Source organism: Falco naumanni, chromosome 4 (assembly GCF_017639655.2).
Source record: "Falco naumanni isolate bFalNau1 chromosome 4, bFalNau1.pat, whole genome shotgun sequence".
In the NCBI taxonomy this organism is placed as follows: domain Eukaryota; kingdom Metazoa; phylum Chordata; class Aves; order Falconiformes; family Falconidae; genus Falco; species Falco naumanni.
In genome coordinates this window covers 94,602,001-94,618,455 of record NC_054057.1, presented here as the reverse complement: position 1 = coordinate 94,618,455, position 16,455 = coordinate 94,602,001, and the positions used below count along the sequence as shown (strand labels likewise).

Below are 16,455 nucleotides of genomic sequence, written 5' to 3'. Positions count from 1 at the left end.
AATTTGAGAGGAAGCTTGTGTGTCGAGGGAGGTGGATCAAAGCTTTTATTTCAGGCATCCTAAAAATCACGAGGAAATTCCTGGTTGGCATCATCAAAATTCGATGTGTGGACTGAATGGTTACTAATTAATTAAAACTTTCTCCTCCTTTCAGAGGAAAATATAAACAGGCAACTAATGGAAATTCTCTTTTATAAGAAATCTCCCTTGAAAGGAGTGCATTTCAAGAGTGATGTGTAGAGAACAGCCTGTCTGCCTATCCCAGGTCTTTATGAAGGTCCTGTCAAGGACCTACAAGCAGCACACTAAACCTCATCTTTAAGACAACTACTTCTAGCTACCTAAGGCTGTGACTTCTCTCTGCCTGTGTTTTCTTTTTAGGTGTGTGAGGTTTTTGCTTCTTCTGAGTTTGGGGAGCCCTGGCTACAGGGGGTGATATTTTCAGCAAAGACTTATTCCAGTTCCCCCGTGTCAGCGAGCCAGAGAGCCACCGTTGCCTTTAACCAGCATCACTGTCCCAATAGCAGCTGAGTGATAAACCTGCTTGTGGCGAGACAGCTTGGTTTTGCTGGGGGGGCAGAGCTGCTTTTAGTGCTGCTACAGCCTCATGTGAGGTATGGTTGTTCAGTTGAAGCAACGTTAGCGTTTCAGGAACTGCTTTAAATTAATTCCTGCTTTGTTAAACAATACTTTAAAGCTAATTCTTGCTAAACAGAAAATTCTGAGAAATGAGACTTCTGTTAAAAAGGGCAATCTTGTATATTACCATCTTACTAATTGAAAAGGCATCCTTTGGGCAGTCTGATAGTATTTTACTATGGTATTAATTTGACTGTTTTACAGTTCTGCTTCTTGGCTCCCATTGAAACTATACTCTTCTGAAATACCGTAATAGCCAGGGTCTCAAAGAAACAATTTGTTCAGGGAAGGAGTAAAATGACCTTGAATGAGTCAGCACTTGTGTGTAGCAATCATAAGCTTTCTATCCTCTTTGCTTTCTAAAGGGAAATGAAATCTGGACCACAGGCACCATTCATTGTCTGGTAGTTAATGGGCTCCATTCACATGAAAGTTCATATATTCCTTAAGGGTTCAGCCCTGTATGGTTTGCTGTGTAAAAGGAAAAAGTATTTAATCACGCTACTGTGGCTTTTCAAAAGAGTTTATCCTTTTTTAATGTGCTTTAGCTTTTTGAGGAAAGAAAAGTGGTGCCTTCTGCTCCGGAGTGCCTCCTTATTCAGTCAGTGGTTGCTCTATGCAAAGCGCCACTTCCTATGTGGGTCACGGCTCAGACCTGCCTTCTGCCTGTCCCTGCGGTGTGTAACGTAAATAACAAGGAAAAGCTTATAGACAGGGCTTCTGCCTGTTTGTAGGAATTAGCTTTAGAAAACCCTTCTCTCTGAAGTTGCATCTTCCTCAAGAAAACTTATTCCATTTATCTGCTTTGGTTAAAGGCGGTAGGCTTGGAGGACTGAGTCGGGTCTTGGTGGCTCTGTGATCAGAGCACACAGTGTCTAGACGCTCCGCTTTGGGTATGGAGTGAGGAACATACTGGCTTCTGCTGGACCCAGGGGATAACAACAGATAAGTGCTAGTGGGACACGGTTAATCCAGTTGCGTGTTTTCTCCTCTAATAGCTGGAATTCCAGACAACATGCCTAAATAGCTATTGCTACCAGCTGTATATAAGCAATAGGCCACCAGATGGGGTAAAGCAGAAGCAGCTTTGGCTGTTACTTAAATAATGGGCACAAATAAGGAATTATTACCTTTTTTAATACAGTTCCACAATACATTGACTATGGCAGCAAAGGTGGCTGATGATGTCCCCTGTAGCCCTGGTGGTGACAGCCCCCGTGGCTGTGCCAATACATGCACTTGTGGGGACACACTAAAAATTATTTGGGACTACTGAGGCAGTTTGAGATTTACAAAAAGGCCTGTTTGGGGAAAGGTGACTTTTTTTTTTTTTTTTTTTTTTTTAAAAATGGGTTAGTGGTTCTGATTGCCTGGGTCAATCTAGCCCTACAGATGGCGGTACCTGCATGACTGAGGGGTCAGAGCAGCGAGCTGATGTGGTGGGGTAGGAACAAGCAGCCAGACATCAGAACCGGCACCTTTGCCGGCCAGCTCTGCCCTTACTGTGGAGCAGCAATGGGATTTTGAAGTAAATTCCCAGTTGCCTCCACTTGTTACATGTTAGCTTCTTTTTGCCTGGTGCTGTTGATGAGTGCTAATTAGATGCTTGTGCCAGAGGAAATGAAATGAGAAGACCTTGTGTTATCCAGTGCTACTGGGAGTTCAGCCTGGGAGAGCAGGCTGCAGCTCATCTGACACCAATAGCTTGAAATGCATATGGTGTTCTGAACTGTTCCCTGGCGGGGTCCCACATCTTGTACCGTGCTGCTTGGGGGGATGCGCAGCTAGCTGTGGTGTCCTTGGGACCGGCTGCAGCTACATCTGCCATTGTCAAACCCAACTGTTTGCTATTGGGGATGTGCTGGCATCTCTTCTGGTTCCTAGTGGGTGTTAAAAAAAAAAAAAAAAAAACAAAAAAAAAAACCAACCAATTTTTACTTCATTTAAAATAAACTTCAGTGTGAGCTTATTTGCATTTTTAAAAAACTAAGATCTCTAAAAGTATTTATTCCACCCTGTAAAGTAGCGACATGCTAAAATGGGTTTATACTGGAGGTTTAAAAAAGGGTAAGAAAGGTGGGGAAGACTGAGTTTGGATCTAGTTAATCCACATCTAATCCCTAATTACATCCTTCTAACTCTAGCATCAGGTTGCCTTGAGTTGTGTTATGTTCCCATACTATAACTTGGGTAGCTAAAATTTTGTGTGTGTTGTATAATACATGTCATATTGCTTGAGTTTTTTTCAGTGTTAGAAGGAGATGGTATGATTTTTTACATAAATAAATATGGCTTTAGTGGAAGATAATGTGCCTGCTTCCCCTTGTGAACATAGTTCTGTTCTTGTGATAGCATTTGAAGGGTTACATTAGTGTGGGTCAAGTGCGGTTTAAAATAGGATTCTTCTCAGATCAAGCCTGGAGGGCTTGAATTTCTTTTTCAAAAGATGGTTTGATTTTCTGACATAACTACCACTTCTGAATTTGTCGGCGATTCGTATTTGTAACTAACCTTTGGAAAACTGGAACGATAACACACTTTCCTTTGCGTTTTGTGACTGTGCCTCTTCTGGTGAGTTGTGGGCTTGTGCTTTTTTGAAGTTCAGATGAAACCATTGAAAAGAGTTTTCTGTAAGTTGTTGGGGAAGGCGGAATTTGTCTGGTGCCCTGTAATAAAATCAGATTCCTGTCCTGCAGAAAGAGCCCTAACACCAACCTTGGTAGGACTCCATGTAGTAGAGAATCAAGAGCTTGTAGCCCCTTGCAAGGCTGGAGGTCTTGTATGTGCTCACATGCTGAAAATGCTGGAATAGCATCTTTTCATATAACCTATTTTTTGCAGTCTTTTAGGTTTTTGTGATGAGTACGCTTGTGCAATATCTGTTGAAGTAATGACCCTGACTGCTGGTTTGTTGTTTTTTTTTAGTTTGTTATAATATGAACCAAGCTAGTGACAGCTAACGGTTTTTGTCAAAGACTTCACTGGTTCAGGTGATGGTCCTGCAAGCACCCCATCCTCTGGCCTGATCAAGGGTCATTTATGTGGACAGGAGCTTCTTGTTTCACAGTGTAACTAATTATTTGCCTACCATATGTGAAATAGCATGAGGAGAAGGGTTTTCAACAGCTCATCTCTGGATGGATGTGGAGGAGCAGGTGTGGTGAAGGTTACAAAAATGGCTGAGGGGCTGGATGTTGTTTTTGTAAGTATAAAATAGATCATGACACCATGTCTCTATGTATGTAAGGCCTGAGATCTTAAAGGGCTGAAGTGTTGGCATCCTTGTTTAATAAATGAGCTGATACTAGTCTTGTTTTTTCTGGGAGCCAAATGATAGGTACTGTCTGACTGTTGTGGGAATAAGATCATGGGGCGCAGAGGTGAGGTCATGCAGCTTAATGGCTATTTGCCTTAAATATGTCTTTGTGTTACAGAAGTACCATGGCAACATTCCTTTAGCTAAGAAATAACTAAAGCACTTAAGTTTCATTGTGATTTCTGGGTTTAAAATTAGTGTGGAATAAACTTGCTTAATTTCTTACTGTTTTTACCTTTAATCTCTTGTGGCTACCATGGTGTCTGCTGTAGTAGCTACTTGGTTAGTGAGACGTCAGGAAATAAAAAGATGTGATGTTGCTTAATGGCAGTGTTGGATGTTAGAACGCTACTCCCTAGGAAGAGCCACCACCGTTCAAAACCAGCCCTGACAACGTTGGCTTTTGGTTTTGATGCTCTGTGGCATCAGTTTGGGCCCTTGGGTTAATTCTCCTCCAGAGCAGTGGCTTGCCAACCTGTACAGGGAGTGTACCCACCTTTGCACCTTGCCAAAGTCTCCCCCCTCCTCAAATCTCCGTTCTGGTATTTAGCAGAATGCTTCAGATCAATAGCCAGTTGAGTTTGCATGAAGGTGACTTGGATTATCTTACATTAGCAAACATGATGATCAAGCACTCTGAGGTACTGAAACTGTTTTATTATAACTCGGTAGGTTTTAATACAGTCATAAATAACATCACAGCTCGTTGAGCAGAAGGATAAAAATCAAGGAGTTCGGTGGTAAGCCAGCTTGCATTTCCTTCACTTAAATGAAGTCAGCGATTTATTATTATTTTAGGCTGTGTCTAATGATCATATTAGTAGTGTGAATAAAAAGGATGTATCTAGGCTGCTTTATTCTAGCCTTCTGTATCGGGGCTGACATGAGGTGATGTCTGCTGTAGGCAAAGTGGTGTAAAGCCCGGCTGAGTCTTTCTAATTATTAACTGTGACATGTAGAAGCTCAGGGCATGTTAACAACGTTAAACTGTTTTGAATGAACAAAAATCTTCATTCTCTTGCTAACTTCTCAGGGTGCAGTGTATTTGTTGTAAAGTGGATAGCCTCAAAACGGACATGTTCCAGAAAAAGGGTCCTTTGTGCCGTAGCCGGTGTGTTGCCCAGTAGTTTCTTAAATAAATGGTCCTTTCAAAATTATTTTCACTCTTATTTTTGGACATTTCCTTTAAAAGTTTTGGTGGGAAGGCTTTTCGGTAGATGGACAGGCCAAGCTGTTCCAGCACGCGCTGCACGGCGCTGGTTGGGTTTGGTGTATTTATGTTTTCACATTTGGGCTGTGATTACTACTGGCATGTTCTTGATATGTGCTTTGTAAGTGACCTTGGAAGCAGGCTGCCAGCCTCGCAGTCCCCATGTAATTATGTGAACAATGAGTGTAGCAGTCTTTCACCTAGATCGTTTTAGACAAGTATGCAACAAGTGTAGATGTCTTCAGACAAGTATGTAACGGGATGTAGATGTTGGACTAGATGACCTTTAAAGGTCCCTTCCAACCCAGACTGTTCTGTGGTAGCCTCCTGATGTGCAATGTGGCTTCAAAGTGGGGAGGTTTTCTCCCTTGAACATAATAATAAAAGAGTTGTATTTGAGTTTACAAATAGCTATTATTTAAAAAAGAGAAGGATAACAACGGTTCTGTTTATGGCTTTCGGGTGTTTGATATATTTTGATCTAGTGCCATCTTTACATCTCTCTCCCTATCTTATGTTTCAATGCTGAATGCTGAAATTTGTAAATAAATACTTAGGTAGCCCACAGGCAATATTCTGAACACCAGCTCTTTCTAACAAACTAGCATTGTGGATTTGAAAGACTTAAATCAAACTCATTTCTTGCTTAGCCCCTAAGTGCTGAAGATTGTATTCCTTAACATTTGAAGTTATCTTGGCTCAAAACAGTGTCTCATATGCTATAAAACTAAGCAACCTTTCACAACTCCCACAGTGACAAATGAGACCAGTGTTGAGGGTATGGGTTTTTCAAATTTATGAAAGTAACAGGTTGGGCTTTTTCTCTTTCTTCTACCTTTTTTTTTTTTTTTTTTTTTTACACAGTTTGGGCAAAATAGTCTATTTTGGCTTAAGTTTCACCTGTGAGAAGTCAGTGTTGCATGACACATGTTAAGACAAGTCCATGCAGGGGCAAAGTAGGTTTTCTGTGTTAAAATCTGCCTTTGGCATAGAGAATTGAGGCTTCTGGAATTGTGTTTATTGAAGTCTGGACAAGCAAACAACCTGTCCCATTATCTGTGTGGGCAACTCCACGTCTCTAGGAAGCTGGTAATAAGGATTTTTATTTTCAAGTCAGTGTGTGCTGTCTCCTTCTGTTTTAAGCTAGGTTCTGGTTACTTTTTATTCAGCATCTTATATCAAACTGATTTCTGTTTTCTCCTTTGTTCGCTTCCTACAAAAGTTTCCATTATTTTTACCCAGTCCCATTTGCATTCTTCACATTTGAACAAATGAGCAATGATGAGCAACCTGAGCAAAACCAGGTGTGAAGAAGGATGCCTCTTCTTACCTGTGGAAACTGCCTCCTCAGGGCACTGCAGGACTGGAAGGAAAAAAACGCCTCGTGCTCCTCCTTTTGGATATCAAAGCACACGCTGGCTCAGGTGCGGGCTCTGGAAATATACCCAGAATCTCTAAATCCTTCACACATATGAAAGTTGATGTAGTTTTAGTAGTACTGACCTGCCAGGCTCTGCTGGGGAGAAGGGCTGATGTTCTGTACCGCTTCCCTGCCAGGGGAAAGGCGGTAGAGCAGAGTCTTTCAAGACGCCAGTTTTTCCAGCAGGCTTGCAGTGGACCAGAGACCTGGAAGTGAAATAATCTGTCGTGCAGGTCTAGCAGGGGTTACTGAGGGCTGGAACGGTGGCTGGATTAGTAACCCCTGTGAAATGTAACTGATAGTCCTGCTCAGGCTCTAAATATGTGACTGCAAGTCAAAGCCGGCACTGGCCAACACTGTGCTTGGCAACCTTAGGAGGAAGATAAGGTTGGACAAATACTTTTACCTCTCTAATGTGACCCTCTCAAGCCGACAGTGAACTGTGTTAGTGGTCTGGTAAATCTTGTGTTGGTCTTGCTTGGGCTGTAGGAAGGGTGGATGGTTGTGCGTGGGCTATGGGAGGCTTTGCAAGGGGAAGCTGGGAGCAGGGGTGGCTTCAGATGGTCTGTACTGGTTTTGGGCTTTCGGGCAGCTGAAATATCTGTTGTCCTATGACTCTGTTCCCTCTTGAGTTGACGTCTTTACACCAGGTCTTGCACAAGAGACTTTTGGAGGCAAGTTTGTGTCTATCTTTGACAGTTCCTGTAAGGAGGAGTCATTTGTGTCCTACTGTGAGCAATCTCAAACCCTCTAGTGCCTGTGAAGGTGCTGCCCAGCTTCCTTAGGAGAGACTGGGATGGCAGAAGTGGACGTAAATATGACGTGCTTGAATTAAGATTTTTACCATGACAGTACCATATTTCAAACTTGCCTGTCAGATGCAGTTGTGTGGCTGGTATTGGTGCCTGTTAGTCATAAAATATTTACACTCTGAAGCACCTGGGGTAGGTGAAATCATAGCAAAAGATTTGTGTCTGACATTTTATGCATTCAATTACTTGTCTGAAAACGTTGCAATGCTTTTTGGTATCCACCCAGTAACTGTATAAAATAAAAATTTATGGCATGTGTGTTGGGAAGTAAACAGCTGAAATGCTCATGTCCTACCAAAAAATATGCAGGACTTCAAAGGAATGAGTCCTGTCTGAAAGCCACACTTGCGGAACAGCAGCTAGCACGCACGCCCTAACCTGCCAATGACATCAGTTCCTGTCTCCTTAAGCAAATTTGGCTAACCTCTCTTTAACTTCCTTAGATACTGTTGTCATGTGCTTCTATAGCTAAAGTACAGTTTTAAAACACTGATCCACAGAAACTTTGTTCTTTTTGTCTGCTTCATGTCTTTCCCTTGGATAAAAAGTCACGTTACACAGAGGAATTTGTGGTGATGGGCAAAACAACCCCTAGCTGTATAAATGATATTCATTCTGTACAATGTGCCTTTCTTTGTCGTAACTATTTGTGCTTGAAGTTGACTGTTGGATCCACTTAGACTGCAGTCACGATGCCAGATTTTAAATAACTTTCTTGTACCTGCCTTGGTTTTCAAGTTCAGAAGGGGTTTTGGATGGATTCAGTAACCAGGGAGCTTTGTTGTGCGAACTGATGTCACTTCCTTGCGTTCGCTGTGTCCTGAGGTGAAATGCTGGCATCAGCTAATCCTGCCTGTCGTTCTCAGGCAGTACAAGTAACACGATCTTCATCTTTTTCCTACTTCTGGGCTTTCTGGTCAGTGTTCTTCCAGCGACTCTTCCTGGGTTATGGACTGAAAGAAAGGGGAGCAAATATGCGATGGAGGGATGGAGAGATGGCAGCTGGAGAAGTTACTGAATAGGCTTATCTGTTACTAAATTCACAGTGGCCCTATGGGGAATGATATATCACAACCTAATCAACTTAATTTTGATTTAATTTTCAAAGGCGGTAGGTGTTTCATGTTGGAAGACTGGAAAGGTTTCAGAAAGCAAGAGGACTGAACTTTTTCATGCAGAGCTACTTCAGGCCACTGACATCCTTAGGGGGAAAAATGTGATGCTGTTGCTTAATGTTTGAACACAGTATGTGGGAAAATGGCTTTGAGTTAAACCATTGTCTGGCTGGTTGTTTGAATTGCTCCAAGTTGGGTGGTAGAAAGGTTCTTCCTGGCATTGCAGTGAAACCCATGATCAATATTTTAACGGAATAATTGAGGGTTTTTTGTGGTCTTTAGGTTTTTCAGACTTAGAGGATCAAGCTATGGTGAACATGACTCTCGGAATCTTGGAACCTGGATTAGAAAATTTCAGCAGAATAAATTACTGTTAATGCAAGAGGCACTAGTTGATTATCTTTTCATATGTCATTTGCCTCAGTTTTTTTGGTTGGTGTGTTCCGTTCCCCCCATCCCCCTAGCCAGAAAGAATAGACATGTGTTTGTACTGCTTTCTGGTTTTATTCAATTTATACAACAGTTTCTTGCTGCTCCTGTTGGGTTTTTATCCTTGAAAGTGATGGGTTGAAGCAGTTTTAAAAAGTAGCTTTGAAGCCCTGGGCTGGTGCATTGAACAGGGCTTTCTGCTGCAGGAGACCCAACAGAAGCCTGAAACCCTTGTGAAACACTTCAGTGGATGTGATTTAGTATTGTTTTTGAGTACCATTTATTGTTAAATGACACAGAATTTTAACCTTTCTTAAAAATCCCATGACATTTAGCTGTCTAAGTAACAAAACATTCTATTGAACTGAAAAAACTGACCAAAAAGTATTTTATTTGTAATTATAAACTGTAAGTCCTAAGGCAATTTACTTGAAACAAATGGTCTTTTTAATTTAAAAAAAAAAAAAAAAGTGCGGGGAGGGGGGATATCTTCTTTCCCCTTGGTTAGTTGTCCTCTGTAAATCTCTGGCATGTCCCTGTGCTCAAGCCTATCTCTGCTTAAATGAAGCATTAAACAGTTGGGCTTTACTTTCACAGGAAGGTTCAGTGATGCTCTTGGTGAGAAGAATCTCCTTCTGTGTGGCTTGGGCAATGGGAATATGTTCCTTCCCAGCTCGTGGGGGGCCAGAGGAGCGGGACAGCCCAGCACTGCTGGCATCCTAATGGCCTTTTGTCACTTGTGTTGCACCAGCGGCGAACTGGGGGCATCAGCTTTGCAATCACAGGCATGAGGTCTCCACTGCTGAGCTCCGTGTCCTAGGTCTTAGCAATTCCCTTTTTGCTAGGAAACGGGTGTCGTGTCCTCTAAGCCCAGCTGGGAGGAGGAAGGCAGGGGAGGCTGTTCTGGCTGCACAGATGGCTCCTGCCTGAGCGCGGGAGATGCTGAGCACGGTGCTGGCTCTGGGCAGGACCCATGGTGAGTTCCCAGCGCGAGGACAGCCAGGAGCTCTGGGGCAGCAGTGGCCTTTGCCGGAGGGGGTGAGAGATGTGCAGGTGTGATGTCTGCCATGAAAGGAGGAGGAGATGAGACATGGGGAGGACCAAGGGGTGGCGAAGGCAGTGCTGGGCCTCAGGGCAAAGCAGACATGCGCAGGTGGGGCTCCCTGAGGCGGGATGCCATCGCCATCCTCAAAGTCCTGCTCCGACATCAGGGTTTCAAGTGTGGCTAGTTCAAAACTGGCTTTGTTCTTCTCAAATTGATTTAATGTTTTGTTCCTGGTGGTTTTTCTGCTTGGCCTGGTTGCCTTTTCTTCTTGCGAATGTTGTGGGAACATGAGTATACTAGTAGTAGTCTGAATATCTGCAAAAGTTTTGGTAATGAAATTTCGTGTTAAAATGTTCAACAGTTACAGGAAAGACCACTAGAGAGTAAAACAATTAGGTGCTTCAGAGTTTTATAACATTGGTATTTTGGGGGAGTGTGTGTGGGGGGAAAGAGTGTTGGGGCTTTTTTGTTGTTTCTTTTTATTATGCAGCAGCACCTAAGGCTGGCTGTTCATACCAAACTCTTCTGTGATCACACTGAAATAGATAATATTTTTTGTATTTCTCCCTGGGTGGTAGGAAAAGTTTGAAAGCGGTGGTACTCGGAGATGTGACAAGTAACACATTGTGAGTTTAAGTAGTAACTGAGACTGCAAAACCAATAAGCGGTATTCCACCTTGAAGGAATACTCTTAACACAAGATATGCTGGTTTTGTGCTGGCTTCTTGCAGTTATGCATTTCAAACAGATCAAACTCATGGATGGACAAATTAATAAGTATACAAATAACACAGGACAACTAATTTAGCCTAGTTACCTTCATCCAGAAGTGCTGGTGGGTCAAAGCTTGATCCTACAGCAATTGATCAACTTCCAACTACAGCTGGACTCGATGATCTTAAAGGTTTTCCTAAGTGATTCTGTGACTCTGTGAACTTGAAGCTGGAGCATGTAGTAAAGCCGCAGCTAATGACTGATTTTTATTCTGGTGTAAGTTCCCCGTTATTTTAATCATTAGCCATTAAGTTTCTGGAATACGCTGTGCAAAATGTATTGGCCAAGCCACCAGGCTTCCCTGCCCTGTGCCTGCCCAAGAGTGAACTCTCCAGTATGCTCCTACAACAGGGATTTGGTCCAAGCGTACCCATGGGGAGTGGGGGTCTTGCCCTGTTGCCACGTAGCACTGTTCCAAGTTCTTGCCATCATTAGCAAGTTATTAGTAAATTAGGTCTGAGCAATTCCCAGCAAGACTTGACAGGTGGAGCAAGTATTGGGAGAATTGCTTCGGTTGCCTGTTCGTACAGAGGAACTATTTGAGCTGTATGCTTTGTGGTTAAGCGTGGGGCTACACTTTGTGTTTAAATTCCTGATTCCCTGATCACCTTAACAGGAAACATTTTTAGTTTTTCAAATTGAAGGAAGTATGTGGGTCTACTCAGGAGTCCTGTCACTGCTCTGTAATATAATACAAGGGTTTTAAAGAATGTAGTCTGAGGTACACCTGAAGTTCCCGCTGATAGGGTGTGTATGCTTAAAGCTAGTGAAAGCCGCTGATGAAACGCTTGCTTCGTTGACGCTAAACCCGAGGGCTGGGAAAAACCTACTCTACGTGTATGAGTTATTACTAGTGTTTCTGTGACGTGAAAGAAAATAGGCAGCTTCTCAGGAATTGTTTTTCCCCTGCTCAGGTACTTGAACTGGATGTAAGCACTGGAATTAGCAGTCAGATGTCAAGATAAATGAAGGTATGAGAAAGCCTTTCCCGTGCTTGAGATAACGTTCTCCAGGATACTCCAGAGAGTGAAGGATGAGTGCTGAGTAATCGGCGTGGCTCCATCCAACACTTTTCCAGCCCAGCTCAGCCTTGCAGGGCCTCAGCTGGCTTACATATGGGTGCAGTCAAATTGACTTCTTTATATTGCTTTTCTCAGCGCTTCAGCTCAAGAAAAACCATACTAGCTCAATGTCAGCATGGCAAGAGCAGATGGAGCTTGAATTGCTGACCTATGAGGCTTGTAGTGCAGGTGTACCTGATGCAGGGATGGTTCCAACTGTTCATGGAGCCAGCCCATGGAGATTAGTGGAGAAGCGGGCATCGAAAGCTGTTCTAGCATGAAACCAATTCAGGGCCTCTATTTCTGAGACAGTGTTACTCTGTGTTACCCATGTGAGCAGAACCTCGATAACCAAGCAAACCGAAAATGCACCTGAATAGAAACGGAAAGTACAGCCTTCTTCCAGGTGTTTCTTTGCTGAATCCAGGCTGTAGGCTGCCACTTGGCCATCCTTGATCTGTAGTTCCTTGTAGCCAGATTCTTTGGTTACTATTGTGTGATAATTTTGACATCTTGTCTTAAATAATTTCCAGTGTTCTGCATATGAAAGATTATTTCTTGCTTGCCAATACCAAAATGCCCCAAAACCCATGTTCTGCTTGGTTTAGTGATGTTGCAGCAAAGCCTGGGTGGAGATTTCTGGCGATAGATGGTTGGAGATCCAAAGGATTCAGTTTCAAGTTGTTCCATTTTTCTTGCATGTCCCTGTTCAGATGCATTTCTTAGGGAGTGTGTCCAAACCAATAAATTGTCGTCTTGTGCTTTGTGTCTCATGAATTTGGAAGAACAACAAGAACTATTCTTCATCCCAAAGGCAAGAAGGGGCTGAGGACCAAAATTAGATCTTAATTAAGTCAAAGATTTCATTCATGGTTTCGAATTCAGGATAGTGGAATTTCGATGTAGGGTTTGTTTTGCAGCTCTTTGCTTGTGAGATATTTTGTCAAAAAATAAGATTGCTTTATGGCTTATCTGCAAGCTGAACATGACTGGTGCATCTTGGGACACTTGCCCAAGTGGGCACAATTTGAGCTTTCTTAGATGGAGAGCCTGCAGAAAAGGGTGGTCTAGGCCAAAGACAGAGTTAGTCTTAAGAACAACAACAAAAAAACCAAACCAAAACCAAACAAAGAAAACAAAAAAATCATTAAGTAGCAACATAACAGACTGTTCTAACATATGATGATACCACTGAATCTTGGGGAAAGTAAGTTCTTGTGAAATAAGTATGTTTTGCCAACAAATCCTATGTCATTTAGGCAGTGTGTGTTTCAGAACTTGACATGGAGTGGAGTCAGCTCAGTGTATTAGTATGTTTTATAAGTAATATTATATTTGATGCACAGTTGAGATGTGGGTCTTGGAATTTTGCTGCTCTCTGTGCTGGGGGTGTGGAGGATGGGTAGCAGATGAGTGCAGAGGAGAGGCTTTGCTCCATCCTTGTCGGCCTGGCAGGGTCTGTGAAAACAGCTGTGGTATCTTGGTGCCCGTGGAGGAAGAACTGTGCAAATTCTGTGAGACAAGTAGGGCTTGTTTTTAAAATAACATATTTGAAGATAAGTGTTACAAAAATAACTCATTTACTGATAACTTTATTTACTCAGAAGATGAAAATTTAAGTGAAAAATAGACTTATCTGTGCAGCATAACTCTTACCACTGGTGATAGGATAACTGATAAAACAGTTTGGGACTGACAAAGCAAGTGCTGTACTTATCACAGCAGACTTTTGTATTGTGTTGTCTTGCGATTTAGTGCAACAAATCAGATTATACTCTCCAGAAACACTCTCTTAAGCGTGCTTCCCTGTGCAGCAGAGACTTTGGGGAAATAATGCAAGTTGAGCAGCTTTTGATTGCCTGTGTTTAAGCGCAGGCTTTTGGCAAGGAGTTGGATAGAAAGAAAAAGTAAGTTCTAGAAGGTGTAGGGACTGTATTCGGTACCGTGACTGTGTACAAGCATTGTCAAGCGCTGGCATAAGCTGCCCAGGGATGTGGTGGAGTCACCACCCTTGGAAATGTTTTAAATATGTGGATGTGGTGCCCAGGGACATGGGTTAGTGACAGGCTTGGCGGTGCTGGGTTAACGGTTGGACTCGGTGATCATAAAAGTCTTTTCCAACCAAAATGATTCCATGGTTCTATGATTCTAAGTGCACAGAGATGCATTTGGGACATGCTTTAGCTTATTGTTAACCACTCCTGAACTGGAAATCTTCCAGCTGTAGATTGAGACAGAATTAATGAGCTCTGAAGCATCAGGGAGGCTGAGGATGTGGTAGAGCTTTTTGAAGTCCTTTGTGTTCGGCTGCAGGTCCCGAGTGGACCACTGGCTGCATGGGGCAGGGTGGTGGATGGCTGGCCCTGGAGGCTGAGGGTAGGGCTGCATGGCCCTGTGCACCCCACTGCCAGCGGATATGCGTTAGGCTCGCAGGGCATTTGTTCAGTTATTTCTTACTCAGTACTTAAAAACTTTTAACCTTACTGCTAAAGAAAAATACCATTGTCTATTAGTACGACTGGAACGAAAGATGAATAGCAGATTAGCCTTGAGCGAACTGTCAATCTGACTTTGATAGCCCATCGCTTAAAAGGTCCTTTTATGTTTATGAAAAAGCATGACATCAAAGCCAGGGAAAAAAAAAAATAATACCAATACTTAGGGCTAAACTTACATAGCTTCCAAGAAGAGCCCCTGTGTGAACTGTTTATTTCTCTGCATGCATGGCTAATTAGCGTAGGTTACTATAAGTCTGAGCAGTGGCATTCAAGTTTCTTCTGCTGTTTTGGGGTAGATTGTTTATGGTGCTTCTGTATGTGAATCCCTCAAACCGGAGTAGCATAGAGCAAAGGATATTGCTGTCGCTTCTCTTGCAACCTATAAGTAGTATGCTGGAAATGCTTGAGTATAATCATTATCAGGTGAGTTGTTATTGCAGACTTATTTTAAAACCTGTTGCTAAGAAGGCTTACAGTATACAGGAAATCCTTTTCCTCTGGTATCTAGTATACTTTATTTTATTTCTTCCACAACAGTAAGTGGGGGACATATGTGGTCATTTGTAATAGCAAAAGTCACTTCAATGGAACTGTTTTAAAACAAAAAAACCTTCTTGGAGTATTATTATATTTTGGTTTGGTTTCTACCTTCCAATAAAAACATTAACAATCAAAGAAAGGTGACAGAGAGTTTCCAGGATATGGTGAAAAACTTGCATGGGAAAAGAAGTGCCTTTCTTTTGCTTATTTAGGGTGCACAAGAATAATTCGGTATGAGGTTTTTAATATTTTATATATAAAAAAATTCTTAAGTAGTGAAAAGCTTATCTTAAATACAGAAACAGCTGTTACTGAGGACAGTGATTGATCTGAACTGAAACACTTCTTTTCTTGCATCTTATTTGCATAATGTGTTTATAAACAGGCTGTCTTATTTGTATATGATTTAGGCCATAGATCTGAGATATAAATAATACGTAGGCAAAAAAGAAGGTGTATTGCTTTTTTTTATTTTTTAACCAGTGCGTTATTTTAAAAATACGAACAACCAGAACCTAAAGAACTAACAACAAGCTTTTTGATCTGTTACTTGACATCTGATAAAGGGTAGCAGTTCACACTACTTGGTTTTAATTGGTAGCTACTAACAAGTGAAATGACTCCTGCGGTACGACTCGTTTCTCTGTGTTTTAGTGAAAACTAAATATCGCGTAGCTGAAGGTCTGAACACAGAACTGGCTGTTCTGGAGTGTCTGTGTAAACAGGGAAGCCTGAGCATTGGTATTAAGTGAGAAATCTCATGTTGTAGAAAAATAAGTGGAACTTCCTGGTTTACCATTAAAAAGCAATTATTGAAACGCTAGGTCGTAAACTGGTATCTTGCCTCTGAATGTGAATTAGTGAAGCGCTGTTGATTTCTTCGGAGCTTCACAAGTCTGTGTTTTAAGTCAAATGCTTAGCCGGTATATACGTCACAAATGTATAGCTCAAATCGGTAGCACGTGTAGCGATGTTCTAAAACAATAAAGCACTTTTTAAATTGTGTCATACAGGTGCAGACTCACCTTGAGAATCCAACCAAGTACCACATTCAGCAAGCCCAGCGGCAGCAGGTAAAGCAGTACCTCTCTACCACTCTCGCAAACAAACATGCCAACCAAGCCCTGAGCTTGCCATGTCCAAACCAGCCCGGGGATCATGTCATGCCACCAGGAACTGGAAGCAGCGCACCTAACAGCCCAATGGCGATGCTTACCCTTAACTCCAACTGTGAGAAAGAGGTAATACGCTCTCGTGTGCATATTATTCAGTAGATTGGAATTGCAGTCTGCTTTCTGTTTTAATCCCTATTTGCTCGTTAAGACATTATCTTCTTTTCTGAACTGTTCGCTTTGAAAGTGCAACTGCTACCTCTGATTAATATATATTTGCATAGAACATTTTGGCAAAAAAAACCTGTGTCCCTGTAACTTCCTCATTTTTTTGAACTATTTTAGCTAGTTTATGCTTATTAAAACTACTTCCCCCCTCTTGCTTGATGCATGCAGTGAATAGTTGACCTTTGGAGAATACAAAGCAGTTTTGTAAGCTCTAGCTTTCTGGAATAATGTTATTTATGGCTCATTCGTGTAGAAA

General features: G+C 42.1%; 1 protein-coding gene across 5 annotated transcripts in view; it reads left to right on the top strand.

Moving 5' to 3' along the window:
• Window positions 1–16,455, top strand: part of MITF (melanocyte inducing transcription factor) — a 110,115-nt gene that overhangs the window by 72,572 nt on the left and 21,088 nt on the right. For all 5 annotated transcript variants that reach the window (XM_040591253.1, XM_040591255.1, XM_040591254.1 and 2 more), the window contains exon 3: window positions 15,873–16,100. In XM_040591253.1, the coding sequence (XP_040447187.1) occupies window positions 15,873–16,100 (228 nt within the window). The remainder of the gene's footprint in view (window positions 1–15,872; window positions 16,101–16,455) is intronic.